This window comes from Macaca thibetana, chromosome 10 (assembly GCF_024542745.1).
Source record: "Macaca thibetana thibetana isolate TM-01 chromosome 10, ASM2454274v1, whole genome shotgun sequence".
NCBI lineage: Eukaryota > Metazoa > Chordata > Mammalia > Primates > Cercopithecidae > Macaca > Macaca thibetana.
The window spans coordinates 64,271,043-64,298,694 of NC_065587.1; the positions used below are offsets into that span (position 1 = coordinate 64,271,043).

The following is a 27,652-nucleotide window of genomic DNA, read 5'->3' on the forward strand; positions in this document are numbered from 1 at the left end:
AGGGAGAAGTGGAATTGTGGAGAAGACCGCCACTCCATCTGATTTGCATAAATGACTCAGTGGGCTTTTGTATCTCTTCATTTAACAGTTTTTTGAATGCCTGCCAGGAGCCAGATTTGTTCTGGGTATTAGGAATACGCTGGTTAACAGGACCAAAAAAGACCCTGCCCTCACTGAGTTTTAAATTTTAGTGGAGAGATGGAAAATAAGAAGTAAACAAATAATGTTATAGATTGTGATAAGTGCTATGGAAGAATTAAGTGGTAAGAGGACATAACAGAGAAAACCTACCATGCTGGGTATTTGAGGAAAGCTTTTCTGAAGAGGTAGTGCTTAAAAATATGAAGAGCTCACTAATCTAGGAATGCGAGGTGAGAGAGCCTGAAGTGTGATAAAGCACAAAGTATTATACTTCAGAAACCAAGAGAAGACCATTGTAACTAGAGCTTTTCATTTGTGGGTCTGAACCCATAGGTTGATAGTTACCAGTACTTAAAGGAGAGAATATGGGGCCGGGCGCGGTGGCTCAAGCCTGTAATCCCAGCACTTTGGGAGGCTGAGGCGGGCGGATCACGAGGTCAGGAGCTCGAGACCATCCTGGCTAACATGGTGAAACCCCGTCTCTACTAAAAATACAAAAAAATTAGCTGGGCACGGTGGTGCATGCCTGTAGTCCCAGCTACTCGGGAGGCTGAGGCAGGAGAATGGCGGGAGCCTGGGAGGCGGAGCTTGCAGTGAGCCGAGATTGCGCCGTTGCACTCCAGCCTGGGTGACAGAGCGAGACTCCATCTCAAAAAAAAAAAAAAAAAAAAAAAAAAGGGAGGCCGAGACGGGCGGATCACGAGGTCAGGAGATCCAGACCATCCTGGCTAACACGGTGAAACCCCGTCTTTACTAAAAAAATACAAAAAACTAGCCGGGCGAGGTGGTGGGAGTCCCAGCTACTCGGGAGGCTGAGGCAGGAGAATGGTGTAAACCTGGGAGGCGGAGCTTGCAGTGAGCTGAGATCCGGCCACTGCACTCCAGCCTGGGCGAGAGCGCGAGACTCTGTTTCAAAAAAAAAAAAAAAAGCGAGAATATGTTAAGAGTACATTTATACATATTTTAAGAATATATTTTGATGATACATTTGAATTTGTATACCAGGTTATAAATGTATTTCTTATTGTGGATAATGGTCAAAAAAGTTTAATTGCTCTTCATACTTGCCAGTAGCAGGGGGATAGGAAAGTTTGAAAGCCACTGGGCTAAAGTTTGGTAAATGTAGATGGACAGTGGAAGGAGGAGATGAAATTATAGAATTTTTCTTGTTTAAAAATATCTTTTTTACTTAGAATAATTTTGTTTTTTGTTTTTTTGTTTTTGTTTTTTTTTTTTTTTTGAGACGGAGTCTCGCTCTGCCGCCCAGGCTGGAGTGCAGTGGCCGGATCTCAGCTCACTGCAAGCTCCGCCTCCCGGGTTTACGCCATTCTCCTGCCTCAGCCTCCCGAGTAGCTGGGACTACAGGCGCCCGCCACCTCACCCGGCTAGTTTTTTGTATTTTTGAGTAGAGACGGGGTTTCACCATGTTAGCCAGGATGGTCTCGATCTCCCGACCTCATGATCCGCCCGTCTCGGCCTCCCAAAGTGCTGGGATTACTAGAATAATTTTAGATTTACTGAAAAGTTGCAAAGATAGTAGAGTTGTAGATCTATTACCAGTTTTCCTCTAATTAAAAAGTCATATAAAACTATGTTAATTTGACTGGGTGTGGTGGGTCACACCTATAATCCCAGTACTTTGGGAGGCCAAAGTGGATGGATTGCTCGAGCTCAGGAATTCAAGACTAGCCTGGGCAACATGGCAAAACCCCATCTCTACAAAAAAATAAAAAAATTATCCAGGCTTGGTGGTGCCTACCTGTAGTTCAAGCTATTTGGGAGGCTGAGGTGGGACGATTGCTTCAGCCTGTGAGATCAAGGCTGCAGTGAGCCTTGATCGCACCACTGTATTCAAGCCTGAGTGACAGAGTGAGACCCTGTCTCAAAAACAACAGGCCGGGTGCCGTGGCTCGAACTCCTGGGCTCAAGGGATCCTCCTGTCTCTAACTCCCAAGTAGCTAGGACTAAGCCACCACATCCAGCTTTTAATTAGCAGGGGCATGAAGTTCAGGGGCGGGGCTAGGACCAAAGCAGCTTGAGAATAGCTTTTTTTTTTTTTTTTTTTTTTTTTTTTTTGAGATGGAGTCTGGCTCTCCTGATGTTCTCCATCTCCTGACCTCATGATACGCCCACCTCAGCTTCCCGAAGTGCTGGGATTACAGGCGTGAGCCCACCACGCCCAGCCAGAGAATAGCTTTTTCTATAATAAAATAATGCTATAGTGAAGCTGTGGAGGGATCACGATGGATTCAATTTTTTTTTTTTTTGAGACGGAATCTCACTCTCTTGCCTAGGCTGAAGAGTGCAATGGCATTATCTTGGCTCACTGCAACCTCCACCTCCTGGATTCAGGCGATTCTCCTGCCTCAGCCACCCAGGTAGCTGGGACCACAGGCTCTAGCCACCACACCCAGCTAATGTTTGTATTTTTAGTAGAGACGACGTTTTGCCATGTTGGCCATGCTGGTCTTGAACTCCTGACCTCTGGTAATCCGCCCGCCTCGGCTTCCCAAAATGCTGGGATTACAGGCGTGAACCACCGCGCCCTGCCCTAGATTAAAAATCTTTTTTTTGTTTTTGTTTTTTTCTGAGACTAAGTATCACTTTTGTCATCCAGGGTGGAGTGCAATGGCGCCATCTGGGCTCTCTGCAACCTCCGCCTCCGGGGTTCAAGCGATTCTCCTGCCTCAGCCTCCCGAGTAGCTGGGACCACAGGTGCCCGCCACCACGCCTGGCTAATTTTTATATTTTCAGTAGAGACCGGGTTTTGCCTTTTTGGCCAGACTGGTCTCGAACTCCTGACCTCGTGATCTGCCCTTCTCGGACTCCCAAAGTGCTGAGATTACAGATGTGAGCCACCGCGCCCGTCCTGTCTAAATTCTTTTTTTTTTTTTTTTTTCGAGAAGGGGTCTTGCTCTGTTGCCCAGGTCGGAGTGCAGTGGCGCAATCTCGGCTCACTACAAGCTCCGCCTGCCGGGTTCACGCCATTCTCCTGCCTCAGCCTCTGGAGTAGCTGGGACTACAGGCGCCCGCCACCTCGCTCGGCTAGTTTTTGTTTTTTTTTTTTTTTTGGTATTTTTTAGTAGAGACGGGATTTCACTGTGTTAGCCGGGATGGTCTCGATCTCCTGACCTCGTGATCCGCCCGCCTCGGCCTCCCAAAGTGCTGGGATTACAGGCGTGAGCCACGCACCGGGCCCCCGGCCTGCATAAACTCTTAAAAGGGGCGAAAAAATCAGGTTTTGGCTGTTTTCTCAGGATATAATAACTAGCCACCACGTTGTGCTCCATTTAATCCTCAAAAAACTTAGACGTAAGCACAATTTGCTCCTTCCGCGGGAACTGGAAGACGTGAAGCAATTTGCACAAAGTCTTGCAGTGAAGGGCCAAGCCGGACATTCATACCCAGCCCACCAGGCAGGGCCACTAGCCCAGGGTCGATCCCGTGCGCAAACAGTCGCAAGCAGGGACTGAACATCCCCCTCTTAGCACAAAACCCAGTAACTTCCGGGAGCTTGCCCGAGACCTTCAGCGCGCTTGCGCGGTCCCTTGACGTCAACCACGCTGTTCCGCCCCCTTCTGGAACGCGGAGCCGCTGAGCGGGTCGACGGCCATTTTGTGAAGCGGCGAAGGAGGTGGTGGCTGCGTTGGGCTCCGGGAAGCCGTTCGGGCTGGGGCTGTCGGCCGCGGGGCGGAGGCACTCGCGCGGGGGGTAATTCGGGGTCTGGGTTCTGGTGCCGCGCAGCTTTCCCCGGTAAGACTCCCGCAGCCCTTGAACGGGCGGGGCTGTGCGGGGCTCGTGGTGCCCCTTGGTGGCCCGGGGCGGGGCCTTCGGAGGCCTTCGAGCCCGCGGCAACTAGCACCCCACACAAAGGGTCGGGGCAGGACTGCAGGGGGAGTGGGGTGCCACTTACGCCTCTGAGATCTGAGAGGATGCAAGGAGGACGCAAGAGAGAATGAGCCTGCGTACTGAAGTGGGGACGAGGCCGTAGCGAGGACGCCCCCGTGGTCTGAGAGGGGGCAGGTCAGAGCTGGCTGGCTCAGCGGCCTGCGAGCTAACGGGGACTGCAGTGAAAACACGTCTACAACCCGAATACGGAGGATTTCTTGTCTCCCCCAGTGAAGCAGAGGTTATAACTACATCTGTGTTCCTGGAGGTGGGGAGATAATCGTAGTGAGGACACTCCCTCGACCCGAAATGGAAAGGAGGCCTTTGTGGCCTACCAGCAAAAGGGGACCCAGGTCACACCTGTGGGAGGAAGCTATAGTCTGTACACTCCTGTGAGTTCAGAAAGGAAGTCTCACAACCGGCCGCCTTCGTGGCCTGAAGGTGGAGGGGGTTGCAGTGAAATGCCTCCGAGGTCCATTGCTGGGGAGGGGCTTTACTCGAGGGTGTAGCAGTTTTGAGAAGCCGGCGTCTGAAGCTAGGAAGTGAGGGGGTAGGGTGAGTACTCCTCCCGAGGCTCTGAGAACTGTAGTAAGATGCCAGGCTTTGGTCCCCCCAGTAGGGAAGGGGCTGCTGAGAGCAGCACTTTTAGGGCTCCCTCGGGAGAGGATCCTCTGGCATTTCAGGAGGACGAGATCCAGTGGGCTGCGGAGGGTGGGTGCTTTTGATGGAGAGTTAATTGAGTTTCTGTGAAGCTTGGCTGCATTAGTTTGCAGCCACGTGAATTGGGTGGTAGGAGGGACTGTGAGGATCTACAGGTTAGTGAGGAGGATGGACGCCAGTGCAGGAGGTTTAGCCGCTAGGTTGTAAACGTGTGGGCTTTTTGTGTGCCTCCAACGTGTGCTTTATAGTGACAAATCTGGGGGGCTCCTGTGAGGGTTACTCAGTATTAAGTGCTAACCATTCTTTACTCATCTGCGTGGTGTCATGCTGAGAATTGCAGACTTTTAAGAGATTTCTGGGCCCTAAAACCCTCCTTGGCTCCAGGATTCTCAGAGATAACCTAATATAAATTGAGGAAGTTGGTAGGGACCGTTTAATATTCAAGAATAGAGTCAGTGTAACCCACTGGAAAAAAGTGATGGCAATTGAAGGTTTGTTGAAGGGAGAGGCTAGGCTTGTGACTGCAGTATTTCTTTTAGAGCTTCTTGCTTGAATGGTTTGAAATGGTGTAATTTTTGCAAAATGCAGTCTTAGCAACAAGAATTGTCTGGGACCTTGTTAACTAGTGATTTTGTTAATGCATAGCAGAGCATCTGCAGTTGAGAAAAATCCCTCAAGTCTGGACACATAGGGAAATCTTGTTTTTTAAATTATAGAACTACAATACAAGACTGGTTGTACTCGTTTTTGAAATTTGGTAGTTTCGAAAAGAATGGAGGATTTCTGGATTTAGTTGAAAGTGTGTGCAGACATTTTCCAAGAATATAAAAAGAAGTTGGGAAGAACTGTTACAGGTGGTTCGAATAACGTTATGGTAATTTATGAAGAAAGTGAAATGTTTGGCGTGTTTATACAAAACATAATGAAGATGTGCTTAGTATATATTATTGGACAGATTTTTAATGAAACAGGGAATGCGTTTTTATATCACACATGCTCGATTAAATGTTGATTACTTCATGGATTGTAATGTATAATTTTCATTTTCCTTATGTTCGAATTTGTTAGATGAAAACTGTGAAGCTTTAGAAATAATTGTGTAGTTACTTGCAACGTATTGTTACATGCTAATACCAGTACTCTTTGGGATTCTTTCACCTTCTTTGGCACGTCAAATGTTTTGATGACTGAGTATTGAGAGCTTGGGAGTTGTTAGTACAATTTTTAGATGTGAAACTTGATTTTGTGGGCCAATGTGTTCCAGGTGCTGGAATTCAGTGACAGTGTTGATAGTTTTTACTCCATTTTGCAGAGAGCCACTCTGTCATTGTTGGAATGTATATTTTCTTCTGTAGATGTTGTAGGAAGAACCAAGTGTCAGTAGTTGATTGCACAAAAGATGCTTTTAGATGTCCCTCCCTAAAATGCAGAGACTTCTATATCTTTTATATCTTTTGTCTGGCCCACAAGTGCTTAATAGTAAATGTTCATGGAGTAAAGGAATATTGTTAAATGTTTTCAACTAAACAGAAAAGATAATTTTGTCTAAACTACAGTTTTATCAGATTTTACTACCACACCCATATACTTTTTGGTTTGCACAAAATTTAATTAAGTTTGAAGCCAGCTTTTAAGACTCAAAAACAGTGAAAGTGAATGTGGTTGTTTAGAAGTATAATTTTGCTCTGAAGTGAAAATGAAGGTAGTGAACATTTTTGTTGGCATTTGGGGGGATTGAAAAATAACTTAATATTTTTGACAGGAAGAATATCTTATTTAGAAATGTCTTCTGATTTGCTGCCTTTGAGTACGGAATGGAGGTTAATGGAAAAATTGAGCAATGCATTATAAAAAGTATACATCTCCATCAGTGTCAGAATAATTTTTTCATTAAGAATGATCCCAGACTTTGAAATATGGTCCATTTGGGAATGGGGAACAAAATCAAGTGGCTGAAACTGTGGTTGTTTCATAATGTTTACTATAATGTGATTATTACTGTTTTTAGCATTGTGCCCTTTGTGATTGGTTCTCTGTTGCTTATCTCTGAGGTGAACATTTGAGGGTTTGTTTCTTTTGGATCCGAAGAACCTAGCTGTGCTGTACCCTGGTTCTTGTTGATTAGAGTGATGAATGAACAAAGTTAAAGTTCACTTTTGGATGTTTACTACCAGATGAAGAGTGAAAATAGTCGTTTTAGTTTGTGCCTTGACTTCTTCATGAAGAGATTTGTTGTCAGACATTTTTTCCTGAAATTCCAAGTGATTAGAATGGCTATTAAATACGAAAGTCTGTCTTGTCATAATATGTTAAATTTTTGTAGCAGATACTTGTGATTTGTGCATGCATCTGGTATTTTGTCAAGTTGAAGCAAGCCTTTATGTTAGGACTAATTCCTATTACGAATGGAAAACATACTAAAGCCAGCTGCTTGTTTTAGATCTTCTGAAGTATGTCAGTGGCTTTAATGACAAATCAGGCCCATTTTCTCCTTTCCTATCATTACGCTATATGTATAGATATAATATGTATTTTAGATGTTTTACTGTGTAGTTATTATTTTAGTCTTATCCTTCTAAAGTTCAGCAAAGCTTTAGGTGAATGGGGTGGATTTTTGAAATCCTGCATTCAGTCGCTAGCTGACATTTAGAATACAGGAATAGCAGTTTCCTGGAAAACAGTGACACTTATATTAAATTCTTGTGGTCTTTACAAAGTGAGGTGTCAAAACAGAAGTATTTCAGTTCTATTTCCATTTACCTTTCCCTTTTGAAGAGGTATAATACCAAGGGTTGTGAAGTTCTGACTTGTAGCATCAACTTTCTGCATTATTTTTCCTTGGTATGGGGTGGGATGGGTATTCCCCTTTGCTGAAATAGAAGAGAATCATAAATTTCTATCTAGATTGATTTTGTGCTTTAAGTTGTACACATAAAACTTGAACTAGGCATTTGCCAAATTCAACTGGGCCTTTCAGCCTTAACTTGTGGAATGAGAATGAGAAATTTCTTCCTTTTAAAGGTAATTTCTGGTAACCTTTTAGGAATTTTTGAGAGTAGACCTGGGGAGTTCCCTTTGAACTTAACTGGCTGACCCCACCTTTGTCTTTCTCAAGATGGACATACGGTATGTTTTGAGTTTGGAAGGGAAGAGGCTGAGAGGAACCTTCCTACCTTATATTCAGGCATATACCCTGGCCCCATACCTGACCTTTTGAATTGGAATCTCCAGTAGGGATCAGATGTTTATTACAAGTTCTAGAAACTAGAAAGTTACCCTGTTGTGTGGCTGCTGAAGTCAAACCTGTACATAAATATTTGCAGTACTTCATGCTCTTGCTCATTCTCTGTTTCACATTTCTCTTTGTCACCTGTTAAACTACTAGATATGGCTTTTAAACGAAGAATTTTTAAACTCCTTAGACTTGGTTAGGCTAGGCCAGGCGCGGTGGCTCACACCTGTAATCTCATCACTTTGGGAGGCTGAGGCGCGCGGATCACATAAGGTCAGATCAAGACCAGCCTGGGTAACATAGTGAAACCCCTGTCTCTACTAAAAATACAAAAATAAGCCACAGGTGGTGGCACATGCCTGTAGTCCCAGCTACTCCAGAGACTGAGGCATGAGAATAGCTTGAACCCAGGGAGGCGGAGGGTGCGATGAACCTAGATCGCACCACTGCGCTCTAGCCTGGGCCACAGAGTGACACCCTATCTCAAAAAAAAAAAAAAAAGAAAAAGACCTAATTAGGCTAGATTTCTACAACATGTGAAAGATTAATACAATGCTCTAGGTTTTTCAGTGTGTTGATTACATATTTGCATAGCTTTTTGTGGCAAAACAATCTCACTGTTCTTCAGCAACTTGAGTAGTTGACTAGAAGATGAATAGTTTGTCCTTTAGAAAATCACATAGAATTTTTGAAAAATATGTTTTCCTTTTTGGTGATGAATATTAAGGTCACTAGTTGTATTTTGGTCTTGGAAGATACTAATTTAAGATGAGCATCATTTGGATAAGTAGTCATTGGTAATCTTAGTACTGAACAGTGACGAATTTCTTCTCCGAATTAAAACATGACCTTTGAAAGAAATAAAAAGTAAAAAATTACCTTTGAATATAATTGTCTAGGCATTTGGTCATATATGCTTGTGACTTGTTAATAACTTCACCAGTTTTGAAGAAATAACAGTGAAAGATGAGTGACCTGTTTTTATTTTGGGATATACTCTTATTATGTCAGGCATTTTTAGGGTGTTTTTAAATTTTATTTTATTTATTTAATTTTTTTTAATTTTACAAATTTTTGGGAACTGTTGTGGTGTCAGAGGAAAAAATACTTTCCCTTAATATTTTGTTAATATTTTGAGCTCCTGTGGAATTAGTCCTTATAGCAAGAACTCATACTTCATTTGGTTTGTGATGTTGGATGCTATTTTGTGCAAAATAAAATATATTGAAAGAATATAATTGCAGTAATTTCCATGAGTACCCTTGAATTGCTATTTTAAGTTGTCCAAGAATTGTTACTGTGCGAACTTGTGCCTTTTCATCACAAATTTGGTGAGAACCTGGGGAAATAGACTTGTACGGAGTTTTCTGGATTGGTTTAATTATAAAGTGATCAAAGCAATTAGCAGCTGTGAAGCTGAGCTTTATGACTGTTTTAATTTTCAATGGATTCGTTACTGGGCTAAGTTATGACACTCTTGATGTATGTAAATATATAAATATTTTGAGATACTCCAATTTGAAAGCAATACCAACTATAAAAAGCATGTGCAGGATTTTGTTATGGTGTCTTTCCTTTTTTTTTTTTTTTTTTTGATATGCATTCTAATGAAGTACTCTGGTGGTTTCAGACTCGCCTTCGTAATGTACAGTGTGGCCTGTGCGTGTTGTTTTGTGTTTCCTGCATTGATTTTTGCCTCCGTTTATTCTCTATTGCAGTCTAAAAGTTGGTTTTAATTGGTTGCCCACAGGATTGACTTGGCCTCTACTTCTTGTTAAGAAAATACATCTCTTGTTTTATCAGGTAAGAGATTTTGAATAGAGAGTTCGTTTTTATACAAAATAAAATGAGATAGCTTATTAAGAAATATGAAAATATGTGTAGCAACTATATTGGGTGTGTGTGTTTTTGTTTGCTTGTTTTTTGTTTTGAGACGGAGTCTTGCTCTGTCGCCCAGGCTGGACTCCGTTGCCCAGGTTGGAGTGCATGGTGCTATCTCGGCTCACTGCAATCTCCACCTCCTGGGTTCAAGCACTTCTCAGCCTCAGTCTCCCAAGTAGCTGGGATTACAGGTGCCTACCACCACGCCCAGCTAATTTTTTTGTATTTTTAGTAGAGATGGGGTTTTACCATCTTGGCCAGGCTGGTCTTGAACTCCTGACCTTGTGATCCACCTGCCTCGGCTTCCCAGAGTTTTGGGATTACAGGCGTGAGCCACCGCCCCGGCTGGTGTGGTTTTTTACAAGTTTATCTGAGGGATGGGGGTGGGGTAGATGGGTGCTTTGAACAGTTGTTCTTTAGGAGGTCAATTTCATTTATATGGATGTTTTTCTCTTGCTATTTTCCTGATAGGCAGTAAGTAGCTGTTTTATTCCTTAGTAGCATTTTAGACTACAAATACAGATACTTGTTATTGGTATGTTTATTTATATTTCCTAAAAGTTTAAGTGTAGATACTGAGTCACATGTTTTAGAGTACAAATTTTAGACTTTAAATGAAACCTTAGCAAGTGGAATCTAACCCTCCTGTTTAAGTAACTAAGATAGGCCCAAGTTAGGTTGAAATGACTTAGCTGTCAGTTACTTAGTAACAGAATAACAGATACTTTTTTGTTGTTGTTGTTGTTTTATTTTTATTTTTTGAGGCAGAGTTTCATTCTTGTTGCCCAGGCTGGAGTGCAATGGCGTGATCTCTGCCTCGCGGGTTCAGTTGATTCTCCTGCCTCAGCCTGCCTAGTAGCTGGGATTATAGGCACGTGCCACCACACCCAGCTAATTTTCTTGTATTTTTAGTGGAGACGGGGTTTCACTATGTTGGCCAGGCTAGTCTTGAACTCCTGACCTCAGGTGATCCACCCACCTCAGCCTCCCAAAGTGCTGGGATTACAGGCGTGAGCCACCACACCTGGCTGCAGATATTATTTCATATTTTTTGGAAGCTAGAAACAATTTTCCTCATCAGATGACTTTATAAATAAATCTTGTATTCCACTTTGGTTTAATATTCCACCCTTTGCAGCTGTTAATCTGAGGCAGATTTTCAATAGCATATTCTTGTGTACCTTGTACAAGGTTTCAGTAAATCCCTACTCTTAACAAAAAATGGCTTGAAGACTTAACTGTGTTTGTCACTTTAGCCCTGTGTTTAATTTTTGTGTTCTTGGGACTATATCAAGTTCCTGTTTTATTGTCCCAGTGCAAACTAATATCTCTGTCTCTCTCATATTGTTTTGAGTACCTTGATTGCCCATGATGTTTCCCCTATACAAAGTGATTAAGCGGTTTTTGAAGTTGAACAGTAAATACTATCGCATTTTGCATATAGCCACATAATTCTAGATTGAGCAAGGAATATGAATTTGATTTAATGACTTGGACACTGCTTGATGAACCTCCTTATAGGCTGCTAAATAGTAAATAAGAAAAGAGACTGTTGGTGTGATGTTTTTTAGCGTTAATTTTTCTTGTTGACTCTTGAAGTTTGTAAATGAAAAGCTTTCCCACCCTTCCCAAATTTCTGGTGCTTTATAATGGCCTCACAAAAAGCATTTTCTGTTTGCTAGTCCATTTTTCTGGATTAAATTTGAAGGTGGCTTTTATTTTTGTGTTATGTGTCTGTGAGAAAACTGTCAAAGCCAAACAGTTTGTTTCTTGTTTGTATATGGCAATTGTCATACTGAGATAATACAGATTTTGTTGCATTGAATTAGTATTTATATAATATTTGACATTGAAGTTACAGAATTCTTAGAGCTTATAGCAGAAAATCTTGCCACTTCTAATGTTCTTGAGAAGTGATAAAACTGTATCTCTTCATTAATTTATAACCTTTCTGAGGGTCATAGAGCTGATTTTATAGGCTTATATTTAAAAGTTGACTTTTCAGGAGGGGCGCAATGGCTCGTGCCTGTAATCCCCACACTTTGGGAGGCTGAGGAGGGTGGATCACCTGAGGTCAGTAGTTCGAGACCAGCCTGACCGACATGGTGAAACCCCATCTCTCCTAAATACAAACAATTAGCTAGGCGTGGTGGCACATGCCTGTAATCCCAGCGACTTGGGAGGCTGAGGCAGGAGAATTACTTGAACCTGGGAGGTGGAGGTTGTCGTGAGCCGAGATGGCACCATTGCACTCCAGTCTGGGCTATAAGAGTGAAACTCCATCTCAAAATAAATAAATAAATAAAAGTTGACTTTTCAGATGGGTTGGAAAACACCCTATGTTATTGACCACCTTAATTTCAAAGTAATATGTTTCCCAGTCTCAATAATTGGGTTTGTGTCATTTTCCAAAGGGCTGCCCTTGGATTTGCTCTTAGAAGCCTTTAGAACTGAAATTTGAGGGGAACATTTCTTTTTTGATTATGTCAAAACAGGCATGATCTAAGGCGATCACAGAGATCCTACAGGAGTGGCGTAGATCCAAGACTTTAACAACCACTGAGTAATTCACACTCTGGTTCTAAAACAAAAACAAAAAATATTTTTATTGTCAGCCCTCTCCTAGGGGAAAATAATACTTTAAAAAATTTTATTAAATAGAGGATTTGGTTATGAGTCATTGGACCTGAGTTTTAATTAAAATAGTCACAGTGAATGGGACTATAACCAGGTTCTACTTTTGGGGATAATGAATAAAGGTAACTCAGATTTTGTTTATCCTATTCAGTAGTTCTTTTGGCTTCTTAGTATGTCTTAACCTTGTTTATAATAAATAATTCCATATGTAGTTTTTTGTAATCTATAAGGCAGATCGAAAAGTTTTAGGATGAATAAAATAATGGAACCAGTTCTCATTTAAGATTTGAATCGGCCGGGCGCAGTGGCTCAAGCCTGTAATCCCAGCACTTTGGGAGGCCGAGATGGGTGGATCACGAGGTCAGGAGATCGAGACCATCCTGGCTAACACGGTGAAACCCCATCTCTACTAAAAAATACAAAAAACTAGCCGGGCGAGGTGGCGGGTGCCTGTAGTCCCAGCTACTCAGGAGGCTGAGGCAGGAGAATGGCGTGAACCCGGGAGGCGGAGCTTGCAGTGAGCCGAGATCTGGCCACTGCACTCCATCCTGGGCCACAGAGCGAGACTCCGTCTCAAAAAAAAAAAAAAAAAAAAAAAAAGATTTGAATCTACTTTTAAGTATTATTTACAATTCATTAGTATTCTAGTTTTTTGCTTCTGTTGGATTTTGAGACTGAGCTCTATAAAATCACACTCTTGATAATTCTATGAAATTGTCAAGAATATAGGGAAGATGCGAAGTCAGTTTTTAATATTAACTTTGATATATTCTTTACATGCTTTTTCCCTATAGATTGTTAAACTTTGTTTCCTGATTTGACTTACATATTTCTTTTAAATCTTACTGAATGATTAGTGGTCTGAATGATGTATATGTATTTTACTGTCCTACAGTTGTTTTTTCTTGAACTTTTTGAGTCTTGGGACTGAACTGTTTCCAGAATTAATGCCTTCTGGAAGTTGAAATTGTCTACGTTTTACATTGTAAATGGCACGAAATGTTCAGTTTTTAGAATATCTAAATTAAAGACATTGCCTGTGATAGCTTCAGGGACTATTTGAGGGCCTAATATGGTAGCTGGTCATTCTTGTAGCTAAAAACTTGGTGTGATAAACAGGAGTCTGACCTGGCCGTTGCCTTTTCTCATCTGCAGGTGTGTGTGGTTTCAGCGCAGCATGGCTGTGGTCATCCGTTTGCAAGGTCTCCCAATTGTGGCGGGGACCATGGACATTCGCCACTTCTTCTCTGGATTGACCATTCCTGATGGGGGCGTGCATATTGTAGGGGGTGAACTGGGTGAGGCTTTCATCGTTTTTGCCACTGATGAAGATGCAAGGCTTGGTATGATGCGCACAGGTGGTACAATTAAAGGGTCAAAAGTAACACTATTGTTGAGTAGTAAAACGGAAATGCAGAATATGATTGAACTGAGTCGTAGGCGTTTTGAAACTGCCAACTTAGATATACCACCAGCAAATGCCAGTAGATCAGGACCACCACCTAGCTCAGGAATGAGTGGCAGGGTAAACTTGCCCACAACAGTATCCAACTTTAATAATCCTTCACCCAGTGTAGTTACTGCCACCACTTCTGTTCATGAAAGCAACAAAAACATACAGACATTTTCCACAGCCAGCATAGGAACAGCTCCTCCAAATATGGGAGCTTCCTTTGGGAGCCCAACGTTTAGCTCAACCGTTCCAAGCACAGCCTCTCCAATGAACACAGTCCCGCCGCCACCAATTCCTCCAATTCCAGCAATGCCATCTCTGCCACCAATGCCATCCATTCCCCCAATTCCAGTTCCTCCTCCAGTACCTACATTACCTCCTGTGCCTCCTGTGCCCCCGATTCCCCCAGTTCCTTCTGTGCCACCCATGACCCCACTGCCACCCATGTCGGGCATGCCGCCCTTGAATCCGCCACCTGTGGCACCTCTACCTGCTGGAATGAATGGCTCTGGAACACCTATGAATTTGAACAATAACCTGAATCCTATGTTTCTTGGTCCATTGAATCCTGTTAACCCTATCCAGATGAACTCTCAGAGCAGTGTGAAGCCACTCCCCATCAACCCTGATGATCTATATGTCAGTGTGCATGGAATGCCCTTTTCTGCAATGGAAAATGATGTCAGAGATTTTTTCCATGGGCTCCGTGTTGATGCAGTACATTTGTTGAAAGATCATGTAGGTCGAAATAATGGGAATGGATTGGTTAAGTTTCTCTCCCCTCAAGATACATTTGAAGCTTTGAAACGAAACAGAATGCTGATGATTCAACGCTATGTGGAAGTTAGCCCTGCCACAGAAAGACAGTGGGTAGCTGCTGGAGGCCATATCACTTTTAAGCAAAATATGGGACCTTCTGGACAAAGTCATCCCCCTCCTCAGACACTTCCCAGGTCAAAATCGCCCAGTGGGCAGAAAAGATCAAGGTCAAGATCACCACATGAGGCTGGTTTTTGTGTTTACTTGAAAGGGCTACCATTTGAAGCAGAAAACAAACATGTCATTGATTTTTTTAAAAAGCTGGATATTGTGGAAGATAGTATTTATATAGCTTATGGACCCAATGGGAAAGCAACTGGTGAAGGCTTTGTAGAGTTCAGAAATGAGGCCGACTATAAGGCTGCTCTGTGTCGTCATAAACAGTACATGGGCAATCGCTTTATTCAAGTTCATCCAATTACTAAGAAAGGTATGCTAGAAAAGATAGATATGATTCGAAAAAGACTGCAGAACTTCAGCTATGACCAGAGGGAAATGATGCTAAATCCAGAGGGGGATGTCAACTCTGCCAAAGTCTGTGCCCACATAACAAATATTCCATTCAGCATTACGAAGATGGATGTTCTTCAGTTCCTAGAAGGAATCCCAGTGGATGAAAATGCTGTACATGTTCTTGTTGATAACAATGGGCAAGGTCTAGGACAGGCATTGGTTCAGTTTAAAAATGAAGATGATGCACGTAAGTCTGAACGCTTACACCGTAAAAAACTTAATGGGAGAGAAGCTTTTGTTCATGTAGTTACCCTAGAAGATATGAGAGAGATTGAGAAAAATCCCCCTGCCCAAGGAAAAAAGGGATTAAAGATGCCTGTGCCAGGTAATCCTGCAGTTCCAGGAATGCCCAATGCAGGACTGCCAGGTGTGGGACTGCCCAGTGCAGGACTTCCCGGTGCGGGCCTGCCCAGCACAGGACTGCCTGGTTCAGCAATAACCAGTGCAGGACTGCCTGGTGCGGGAATGCCCAGTGCAGGAATACCTAGTGCAGGAGGTGAAGAGCATGCCTTTCTGACCGTAGGATCAAAGGAAGCCAACAACGGGCCTCCATTTAACTTTCCTGGTAATTTTGGTGGATCAAATGCCTTTGGGCCACCAATCCCTCCTCCAGGATTAGGAGGAGGGGCCTTTGGTGATGCTAGGCCTGGTATGCCTTCAGTTGGAAACAGTGGTTTGCCTGGTCTAGGACTGGATGTTCCGGGTTTTGGAGGTGGACCAAACAATTTAAGTGGGCCATCGGGATTTGGAGGGGGCCCTCAGAATTTTGGAAATGGCCCTGGTAGCTTAGGCGGTCCTCCTGGTTTTGGAAGTGGCCCTCCTGGTCTTGGAAGTGCCCCTGGGCATTTGGGTGGGCCACCAGCTTTTGGGCCTGGCCCTGGCCCTGGCCCTGGCCCTGGCCCAATCCATATTGGTGGTCCCCCTGGCTTTGCATCTAGTTCTGGAAAACCAGGACCGACAGTAATTAAAGTGCAGAACATGCCCTTTACTGTGTCTATTGATGAGATTTTAGATTTCTTTTATGGCTATCAAGTAATCCCAGGCTCAGTGTGTTTAAAATACAATGAAAAAGGTATGCCCACAGGTGAAGCCATGGTGGCCTTTGAGTCTCGGGATGAAGCCACAGCTGCTGTCATTGACTTAAATGACAGGCCTATAGGTTCAAGAAAAGTAAAACTTGTATTAGGGTAGCCATTCACATCATTCTTTATAGGGTAGATCTTCATATTGCTGTGATTAATGCATCCAGATTGTTTTCCTAGTATTTCCAGGTTAGAACCTGTGGATTGTTTCAATTGCATATAGCTTGGTTTCCATAACATAGAGCATTGGTTGACTGTTTACAGAAGACTCACCAGGATAAACATTGCTGTATGTTACAGTAAAGCTATCTGGAGAGAACACATAAATGATTTTGGCATACCATTAGAGAAACCATTTGTAAAACTCAAATGACCACATAAAGCTTATCAAGGAGTCTAGATTGGTTTTGTTTTATACCATATGGGATGAAGAAAATAGAAATGTCAGTAAAACTCATTGAGGGTGCTCTTGCCAGCTGCTGAAAATAGGAGTTGGCTACTCTCAGAATTTGGTTTAAAGCTGGACAGATTTGCTTTGTTATAGGGTAAAGCTTTGTCTAAAGTCCTCATTTTCTTTTAAAATTGAATAAAATTTCTGTATACAGATTCATTGTATGTACCTTTATTGCTTCTTAAGGGTCCTTGCTGTATAGACAGTCCTGCTTCAGAAGTTGCTGCTTTGTTTGTCTAATTGACTCATTTGTAAATGAGCAGAACTGTTTTGTTGGGTTTTTTCCCTAAATATAAAAGTCCACACTTGGTTTGTGCTATAACCTCGAACTTTGATTTCTAATGTCACACTTAAAACTGTGTGGAATAAGACTTTTGCTACAAAAATAAACTATGGAGTCCTTTACCTACCAGAGCCTTTTTGGTTTGACCGCCACGATTTAGGTTAGTCAGTTTAAAAATTGTTCATGTTGTTTGGATGGTATCAAAAACCAGAAACCACTTTTAATAATGTGTTTAAGATACTTGATTTGAAGTCCTGTTCATGATGGACTAACTGTAGTATCAGTTTCCTCCTGTCCCAATTTATGTGAAATTTTGGCCTTTAAACAAAGAGGGGCCCATTCATAAGAAAGTGTTATATCTAGGTTTTTAAAACTGAAGTTGAAATTATCTTTGATAGCAGTAGTATTATAGAATAAAAGATCCATATGCTGGTTCATAGATTGATATGTGTTAATCCTGTTATTTGGAGGCTTTTTGGCGTAGTTGTTCGATCAGGAGCCTGTTGACTAAAAGTCTTCATACAAGAGTACAAGTGCAGCCGCCAGAGGGGAGAAAATTGAGATTCTTGACCCTTTCATAATCTTTTCTTTGGTATTCAGGACACTAAGGCAGGAGGACCACATGAGTTCTGGTTGGTAAGTGTCCTTGTTATGAAAACACTTGCCTTACAAGGCTCTAATTATGATTACTTTCCCTAGTCAGTGCTCTGAAGATGTGTCACATTACATTATAAACAATACGGAAGGGGAGATAGGTGAGATGATAAGAAAAACAAATTTTCTCACTGTCATAAAAGGCTCTAATTATGGTTACTTGTCATGAGAACACTTGCCTTACAAGGCTCTAATTATGGTTACTTTCCCTAGTCAGTGCTCTGAAAATGTATCACATTATACAGAAGGGGAGGTAGATGAGAGATCATGAAAAACAAATTTTGTCTTTTACATGACCCCTTTGTCTTCGGTTGAAACATCCCCAACATTTCCTACAAATCAGTGTACTTAAAAAGGGGTCAGTCTTTTAAAATAAGTATTTCCTATTAAAATAATATACAGTGCCTTTTTGGTGTTGTGAGTCAGTGGAACACTGAAATATAGCGGTTGTGTAATTTAGATTTAAGAGTGGCAACAGTTTCATTTGATAAGATTTGAAAAGGCTTTTTATCACTACAATCTTAGAGGATTGTCAGTACAGGATTTTTGTTTAAGGGAAGGATTGTTTAGACTCAAAGAAGAGGTGACTGTGTTGTGGGTCTTTTGACAATTCATGAATACAAATTCGCTTTGACAGATCACTAGATACTGCCTCCTCAATTTAAAAAGCAATATAACGTTTGTATATGCTGTTTAAGTTAATGTTAAGTAATCATTTCTCATTCCAAAGACAATGCAAAAAACTTCAGCACTGCTTGAGAGTTGTATTTCAACCACAGATATTTTCCCCATTGGAAAACTATTTTCATTTTAGAAAAATGGGTTGTTTGAAGATGAAAGTCTTTTATCTTATTTCACAGTTTATTTTGGTTATATGTTCGTACATTCTTATTAAATATTTCATACACTTTATTGCAACTACTTTGTTATTTCTACATCTTAGATAAATGCTGAAAAGGAAAACTTGATTCGATTGTTCATCTAATTAAATAAATTAAGAAAAGAGCGGTTTGTGTAGAAATTGGAGAGAACTATGTTTTATATGAATCACAACAGTGCTCGTTGTGGAATGTAATTAAATGCTTTGCCCTCTGGAACTTGATTTTTGTGTATCTGAGACTTATTAACAGTGCTAACTGCTAAGGATACTGTTTATCTTGTTCTGGGCATTGGAGTTTCAGTTTTTAAAAAATTCTTGAAAATGTATTCTGTGAAACTACTCATACCTCTCTTCCTGCGAATTTTCTCCTAAGAACTAGGTTTGGGGTAGAAATGAATTGACATTATTTTCTCATTTGCTTTGTATGGTATGAAGGATTTGTAAAGCTTTGCTCAAAGTTGTGTGCATTTGTAAACACTATCTTGATATTTTCAATTTTATGTGTAAATTTTATTGTCTGCTTTTGGTGATTCTGACATTAATGGAAGAGAATATTTTCCATTAGATTTAATTTTTTTTCCTCTCCCTTCTGATTTTTTTTATTGGTGTTCATTTTTCTTTTGATTTAAAGGATTAGAGAAATCTACAAATGTATGTCATAAATAAGCAAATTTGTAAACTTTTCTGAACTTTAGTGAAACATTTAGTTTACAAGCATAATTTGGAGGTGTGTTTTGTGTTTACACTGTAGTTTGGATGTACAATTATTATTAGTGGCTTTTTAAAAAATGAAACAGTGTTAAGTGAAATGTAGTTCCTAGCTTTGTACTCCAAGTTGTCAAAGCATCAACAATGAAAATTCGATTAGGAAACTTTATTTAAAATTTCAGATAGTAATATTCTCTGTAGTTAAGGCCAGTCTTAATCCACTGGATGAAAATCTAGGACTGTATGGAAGTAAGCAAACACACATTTTTAGGTGGAAATAGTCAACCTCGCATAAAAATAAGGATGCATGAAAGCCTTAAACTCCAGCTCCCTTTTACTGGAGTCTGTGGTTGTGTACAGGTATGGGCCAAGTGTGTAAAAATAAAATCTCATCAATTTTAAGAACACTCGGGAAATGAGTAAAGAAAATGTAAGATTGCTGCTAGTTATATCTCTTGGAAAGAATTTCTGGAAGTGGTCACTTTAAAAATTATTTTCCATCCTTGCAAAATTGCCACATTTAAATTGTTTTACTGGCAGTTCTATAGTAGTCCAGACTTTAGAAACCAAACACAATAAAATGGCTTGTTGCCAATATGGCCACATCATTGCCAGCAAGTATTGCCTTGGCATCATTCAGCAGAGGTTTTTGTTTATAAAGATGAAGTCTTGAATACTGTTCAATAAACTTGTCAAAAAATAAAACAGGCTGATGCTTTTAATGCTTTAACTGCACAAAAGTACTGAGCTATAATATTATTTTGTAAGGGTTTTTTTTTTTTTTTTTTTTTTAACCTGAAAATATTTTGTGCCTTTGGAAAGGTAGATTTGGTAATCTTGGAGAGGTAAAATTGTTGCTTATCCTTGCCTGCTAATGCTGAAGTGTCAAGAGAAGATACTTGGAACAACAGGGAGGAAACTTGATTCTAGTTTAAGTCCATAGTATCCACCTTTTCAGAATTTTATGTGTGTGATGTGTTGGCAAACAAAGCTCTTAAAAAATGTTGAAAACTTTTTATCTTGAAGGAGTTTAGCTTGTATTAGAATTTAGATACCCAGCGTGTTTTAGAGGGGGCTAGACATCCATAATTCCAGGTAGTAGCCGAGCCATTATTAAATAATCAGGGTTTGACTAAACAATGAACAAATCTCTGAGTGAAATCAGCTGCCTACAGATATCCAGAGTGGCTTTTACCATCTGAAAGGGGTGGACTGTGTGATAATATGTCTCCTTTTCTTGTTCAGGAGAGATAGTTATGTAATTCATTGTTACCTGCTTTCCAGTGTTTTACAGCAAGAATTAGGTTATCAATTATGTGCATCATCACCAATCTCCCAAAAGTAGAGCTTTTATGGGATATGGTAGAATCTAAACTTAACGGCTTTCCTTTTTTTTTTTTTTTTTATATTAAAAATAGCTTTATTTCAGTCTCATCTTTTTAGTATAAAATTGGTCATTTTGACTTGTAAAATGTTCTGGAAGAGTGGTAGTAGCACAATTCTCTGATGTCATAGTGACTTTTCTGGGAAAACCCGTCTCTATTCAACAACATAAGTAAGTTCATCTCCTGCTCAGGTAAATGGTAATTTTTTTCTTTTATTTTTTTTTGAGATGGAGTCTCGATCTGTCGCCCAGGCTGGAGTGCAGTGGCGCGATCTCGGCTCACTGCAACCTCCACCTCCCTGGTTCAAGCGATTCTCCTGCCTCAGCCTCTCAGTAGCTGAGACTACAGGTGCATGCCAGCACGCCCAGCTAATTTTTTTTTCTATATTTCTAGTAGAGATGGGGTTTTACCTTGTTGGCCCGGATGGTCCCGATCTGATCTCGTGATCTGCCCACCTGGGCCTCACAAAGTGCTGAGATTACAGGCGTGAGCCACCGTGCCCAGCTGGTAAATGGTAATTCTTTGCCATGCTGTTCTTGAGTTTATTCTTGTTGCTTTGGCTGCTTTGTGTTAGAGTCTCAAAAGCATCCTAGAGTATGACTCCTTTTCTGGATCGACATAACTAGCAGTGAGCAACCATTGGTGGTATGCTCTTCTACATACTGCTCTATCACTGGAGTCCAGAAGGAGAAAAAAGCTACCTGACAAACATTTCAGATCCAGGGACAGAAGGGCAGCACTCTAAAAGTCTAGGGCCAGGAAAGAGTGCTGGGAAAAGTCAACCACATCCCTTGAATTCTGTCAATAGCCCCACGGACCTCTTTCCAGTGAAAATGTTTAAGGTGTGCTTCCGTCAGCAGCACATACTAAAACCTGGAATGAAACAGAAGATTAGCATGGCCCCTGTGCAAGGATGACATGCAATTTGTGAAGCGCTCTGTATTTTTTTTAATTAAAAGAAAATGTTGAAGGTTAGGGCATAGAGACTCGGCAAATATCATAGAGAAGTGGTAAATGGCACAGCTGAACATTGGAATTGGCTCCCCATTTGTTCCAGGCATCTGAATTTTGATCTTAGTAACTACTAGTTTCAAGTCATTTTTCTTAATTGATGATTTGCCATTTCATAATAGGAGAAGATGACTATTTGGTTATGGAGCAATGACCAGCAAGAGAACATAATTCAGTATGAACAGTCAAAGGTGTTGAGTGAATTTAACTCTTTTTAGGAATGAGCTGTACTGTATTCAAATGGGCTACTTGATGGTTCATTCCCTCCATTCTGCTGCTGTTCATTTCCTCCCTTTGCTTGCTTATATAGTAAATCTGCTCGTAACCGGGACTGAAAACTCTTAGACTGAAGCCCCTTCACTGCTGTCTCTAGCCTCAGCCTCCTAATGGGTGGGAATAGTTCACTCATAGCTTTTGATTAGTGGATAAGACTTGTCAGGCTGGACGTGGTGGGTCACACCTGTAATCCCAGCACTTTGGGAGGCTGAGGTGGGAGGATTGCTTGAGCCCAGGAATTGAGGCTAGCCCAAGTAACATAGCGAGACCCTGTCTCAAAAAAAAAAAGCCTTGTCACTTAGAGTTTGTGCTTCATATCAAATGATAACCACATTGTGCTACCATAAGTCACACAGTGGAAATGATTTAAGGAGTTTAGTTTCTTTTTGTTGTTGTTTTTTGTTTTGTTTTGTTTTGTTTTATTTTGAGATGGTCTTACTCTGCCGCCCAGGCTGGAGTGCAGTGGTACAATCAGCTCCCTGCAACCTTGACTTCCTGGTTTCAAGCAATCCTGCTTCAGCCTCCTAAGTAGCTATTTTTTTTTTTTTTTAATTTTTTTTGTAGAGACAAGTAAATGCGGGGGGAGGGGTGGTAGTGGAGTGGAGGGGTAGTTTCACTATGTGGCTTAGGCTGGTCTTGAGCTCCAGGGCTCAAGCGATGGATGCTTCCGCCTTGGCCTCTTACAAGTGCTGGGATTACAGGTGTGAGCCACTATGCCTGGCCTCAGTTTCTTAAAAGGTTTTAAATCACACCAACTGGTACCAGTGCTGTTGCCTCTGATTGCCTTGATTTTTCTTTGATCCCACTTGGAAGTTGTTAATGCTATACTCCACTATACTCTACACACTAGATTGCAGTGGGGGCTGGAGAGTAGCACAGCCTTTTTTTTTTTTTTTTTGAGACGGAGTCTCGCTCTGTCGCCCAGGCTGGAGTGCAGTGGCCGGATCTCAGCTCACTGCAAGCTCCGCCTCCCGGGTTCACTCCATTCTCCTGCCTCAGCCTCCCGAGTAGCTGGGACTACAGGCGCCCGCCACCTCGCCCAGCTAGTTTTTTGTAGTTTTAGTAGAGACGGGGTTTCACTGTGTTCACCAGGATGGTCTCGATCTCCTGACCTCGTGATCCACCCGTCTCGGCCTCCCAAAGTGCTGGGATTACAGGCTTGAGCCACCGCGCCTGGCCAGCACAGCCTTTATACATAACTCCCTTCTATGGTTTGGCCTGTGGGACCAGTAGGGTCCCTGTTCTGTAACTGTGACTGAAGCGATGGACATTAATGCAACTACTGATTACTGATGTAGATATGCTGCTTTACTTCTATGACCATTGAATTGACAGATTGGAATTGGAAACACCTGTCACCTTCAAGCTTTTAAGACAACTTCACATGAATGTATAACTTAGCCATAGCTGTATCTCATACTAACAGATTTTTGCAGTGTTGTGCACCCAGCACTTACACTTTGGTGGAAAAGCAAAATAAGATTCCTGTTCTTCAACAGTTGAGGGTTTTAAGTCACAACTAAGTGCTCGGTTGTGCTTAAACTAGGTACATTCCTATACCACGGGAATCAGGTAGAGGCTTTTCTGGCCATTTGCTAAGTCATGGTTAGACAGGAACAAGTGTAAACTAGTCTTTGTTGTAGCTTAGTTTCCTGTTGAAATATTCCTTTGCTTTCTTGCCTTCTCTAACATGTAAATTCTGAAGACCCATCATAAACTCTTCCCCAGTGTCCCAAATGAATTTATTCCAGTGAGGGGTAAGGGGCTTGCATTATGAAAAACAGGTTTCTTTTCCAAGAGCTCTGGTCTGCTTTTGTTCATTTGCTCATCTCCTTTTGTGCTGTAGGAGATATATACTTCTTCTGTGCACACGTAGATGCACAGGTATTTGGTGATGCCTCAGTCCTGGAGATCATCAGGAAGGCGATATAATACTGTTGTCGCAGGCACCCCACCGGTGATAGGCATTAAAAGAATGTAGATTTCAGCCGGGAGGGATGGGGGCAGAATTGACTACCCTATAGATGTCCTTTGAAAATTTTGATACAGATCACATTTTTTAGAGGTGAGTTCTACTTCGTTTGCACTATGCATGCTTGCTACTTAAAATTTATTCCTTTGATCAAGTCCTGTAAATGTGGAGTCCAGGATTTCCTACCTTCCTGCCCCAGCAGTCAGACAAGTAGGGAGAATTATATTCCATCTTTGTGCAAGGCTAATGTTAGCATAGATCATGAGGGGAGACCATATGAGTCTCACTGCTCTTTTAGTGGCAGGGTAGATTTCAGATTGGGGTGAATTACAAAATGTGAACTGTTGCTAAAATGGTTGGATATAGAAATAACATTCTCAGAATTGATTTGTGGTTCCATCAGTTATGTGACTTAGGACATTATTTCCCTCTGGCCTCAATGTTTCTTTTACAATATGGGATTAAATTAGATAATTGTGTCTGGTTTTAAGCTTCTGTGATTGTATGAACCTAGCCATTCGATTTCTGGGAATCTGTACTGAGTTTGGACCTTAAACTAAAGTGACCAGGAATGGAGCTCCAAATTTTGATCTGGGTACTGCTCTCCTGGTTTCCCTAGTGTGGTAGTGATTCCACACTGTGGCTTGAGAAATTCAAAGGGGAAGAGTCATCATCTCTCCTTTGGGGGCTGTCCCTGTCCTGCTAGTTATATCCTGGAGCAGGTGGACCAGAGGCATTCCTCCTGGATCCACTCCTCCTTGGTCCCATGAACCGAGGAGTTCATGATACTGCAGAAGGACCCAAAGGTGCACTTCCCTGTTTGTGAGCACCAAAAGGGACAGTTGACACTGGGTACTTACTCTGTGCCGGCCAGGGGATACTTTCCATGACTGTCCTCATGTAATCCTCACAACCTTGTAAAGTTAACATTATTATCCCTACTTTATAGGTGGGGTAATCCAGACAAAGAAAAATAATAGGGGAAAACAAAGATGTTTTAATCATGGATGCCTGTATGACTCCACAGGCATCCCCATCCCCTCCCTGACTTTTAGGGAAAGTGGGAGGCCACTGGCAGCAGTCTTTTGTCATGGATTCTGAGCTGCTAGGGAAGGAGCTCTGCCCTGATCCAGTGCCTTTTCAATTTGCCAACTCCTACTATAGTGTGGAGGGCCCTTGCCTATTGGTGAGGCGTCTTGGCCTCCACAGTCAGGCTTATGATTGCAGAGGCAGACCTGAAGTTACTTTGTTGTTTTTTTGTTTGTATTTTGTTTTCGTGACAGAGTCTCACTCTGTTGCTTAGGCGGCAATGCAGTGGCGTGATTTCAGCTCCGCCTCCCGGGTTCAAGCAATTCTCCTGCCTCAGCCTGCCAAGTAACTGGGATTACAGGTGTGCACCACCACACCTGGCTAATTTTTGTATTTTTAGTAGAGACAGGATTTCACGATGTTGGCCGGGCTGGTCTTGAACTCCTGACCTCAGGTGATCCTGCCTCCCAAAGTGCTGGGATTACAGGTGTGAGCCACTGCACCCAGCCTGAACTTATTTTGAAGTACTCACATGAAGACTTTGTGTTAGTGTGTTCAGAGTCTCTGGGCAGAGAAAAACACCCACTTCACTACAGTCCTATCCTACTCTTGAGAGCCTGTTTGCAGGTTCTAGCAGGGGAGCACAGCTACTCATGTATCCTTGACCGAGGACCAGTCCTCCTGTCTCAGGCATGGTTGTCCTCTTTGATGGAGCATGCAGCTTCAGGAGGGATGCATGTGAAGCAGTGAGAGAGGCAGGGGACACCCACCTAGCCAGGCAGCTCAGCCACATCAACTGGGGTGATTAATGGGGTGACAGGTGGCGCAGCCAGATTGCCCTCACCTCCCCCATCCTGCTTTTGAAGACTCTATTCCTCCTCAGTTTGCTTCGTTCTCCATATCCAGTTTTGTCCTCAAGTTATTTTTTAAGAGTTAGTTGTACAGTGGTTAGATTTGTTCAACTTTGGATAAGCCTTTGGGGATGTTGGAGTCAGATTAGTGGCTTCCGGTTTTTTGTTTTTGACCATCACCCAGTACAGCAAAGTGGGAAGCCTTGTGGCCATTTTCTTTTTCATATTTTCCCACCTTTTAGTTTTTGTGTGCACATCTTAAGCTTTGTAGTGTTGCCAAATACTGTGTCAGCCTGACTCCTTAGTACTACATGGATCTAAACCAAATTTATTGTTGAAAATTTCAGTTTATAAGCACCATTCAGTAGCCCTTAGTCATATGTATGAATAAGGAACGTGTAGTTTTATAGAAAGGATTTTCATATTTTGGTTCAGTTTGTGACCTATGAGGAATATCCTTAGAGCTGCTGATGTAAATTTGGAGAATCCCCAAGTTAGAGAAGTAGGGATAAGAAAATTTGTCTGCCTTCTCCGTGTCCTTTGATGAGGCCAGAAAGGAAAAGAAGAGTGGTGGTGGTCGGTGTAGTTTGTCTTTTCAATCTTATGGGAAAACATGTTCAATGGGTGGTCCTTTGTAAGCCTATGGAGGATTTTCTGATTGGCTTTCAAGACTTGATCCTGCATCTGTGAGCTGATTGATCCAGCATGCCAAGGTAGGCAACAGGAGTGTGAGCATGACACTGGTTTATTAAAGGAGTGACCCTGCCACCCAGACCTTCAGCCCTCTATACCATGTTCTTGCAGCCTCTGTGCAACTTCTGGTCATTACCTGGGGTGGATAAGGAATTGGGAATTGCAGGCTGGTGCCTTTCCTGGTTAGGGCTTTGGAAGTGGAAGAGGGAAGTGTTAGGGACTGATGAATGAATTTCAGCTCATTTGGCACTGAATTAGATCCCACTGGACCCAGGAAAAATCTTCTAGGTTATGAATAGGAAAATTAGAACCTCCCAAGGCAGGGGAAGGGCAGCTATAGAAAATGAAGTGCAAGTTACTCCCTTGTAGCAGAGAATGGGATTCCCTATCGACAGTAGTATGCTGGTAAACTGGCTGGCAGGGGAAAGGAAGCTGTTACTTTTTCTGTTGCCCAATTTCTGTAGTTTTAAACTTACCAAAGCCACCTACTTACACAATTTCCTAACATATAACAGTTAGCTCTTGCAAGCCATACAAGCTTGCGCCAGCACATTGCCACAAACTTCCCTCAAATATTTGAATTCCCATTATGTGCTCAGGTATGTGCTGTGTGGCAGGAGAAGCTGCAACAGTATTTATTCTGAAGAGTTTCATCATTTAGTTGACAGGCAAGAAGCTGGAGAAACATCGACAGAATACAGTCGTGTGGCATGAATTGAATATAGTAGCCCAGAGTGAGAAGTTGAGTATGGAAAGATCATGAAAAGGGAAGCATATGTATGCTAGGCTTGAAGGATAATGATAATAGCTAACACGTGGTCACAGCAGTTCCAGACTCTGTACTAAGCACCATGCATACATTATTTATATTAATCTAAAGAAATAGATACTATCCCCCACTTTACACCTGAGGAACCTGAAGTTTAGTGAGATTAAGTATTTTGCCCAAGTTATATAGATATGACATCAATTTAGTGTTGTAGTATGTCATTATTGTGGCTAGGAAGGAGTAAGGCCAGTATTTGGAGCCTGGTCACTTCACTGCAGAACCCACACTCTTGCCCACTGCATCAGATTGCAATTGAATATAGAAAGGGGGCTTTTCAAAGAGAAAAAAGTCTTAACAACAGTCCAAGGTTAGAGATTAGGTAGG

The 27,652-nt window shown here is 41.9% G+C and overlaps 2 protein-coding genes and 1 non-coding gene across 16 annotated transcripts in view; 2 read left to right on the top strand and 1 right to left on the bottom strand.

The window, feature by feature from the left end:
* LOC126964247 (reactive oxygen species modulator 1) overlaps window positions 1-27,652 on the bottom strand; it is a 186,771-nt gene that overhangs the window by 26,843 nt on the left and 132,276 nt on the right. The window contains exon 1 of one of the 10 annotated variants that reach the window (XM_050807202.1): window positions 3,617-3,628. The exons of the other annotated variants lie outside the window; for them this stretch is intronic. The gene's annotated coding sequence lies outside the window, so the exon portion shown is untranslated. Of the gene's footprint in view, window positions 1-3,616; window positions 3,629-27,652 lie in introns of those variants that run through there. 10 annotated transcript variants of the gene reach the window in all.
* Window positions 3,717-27,652, top strand: part of LOC126964179 (RNA-binding protein 12) — a 38,849-nt gene continuing 14,913 nt past the window's right edge. Inside the window, exons 1-3 of one of the 5 annotated variants that reach the window (XM_050807037.1) lie at window positions 3,717-3,894; window positions 9,672-9,724; window positions 13,595-17,162. In XM_050807037.1, the coding sequence (XP_050662994.1) occupies window positions 13,617-16,415 (2,799 nt within the window). In that variant the 5' untranslated portion in view covers window positions 3,717-3,894; window positions 9,672-9,724; window positions 13,595-13,616 and the 3' untranslated portion in view covers window positions 16,416-17,162. Of the gene's footprint in view, window positions 3,895-9,639; window positions 9,725-13,594; window positions 17,163-27,652 lie in introns of those variants that run through there. The other 4 variants (XM_050807041.1, XM_050807038.1, XM_050807039.1 and 1 more) reach the window with 4 other exon arrangements.
* On the top strand, window positions 21,512-21,614 carry LOC126929879 (U6 spliceosomal RNA). The gene has a single exon (XR_007717318.1). It is a non-coding gene; the product is annotated as a U6 spliceosomal RNA (small nuclear RNA).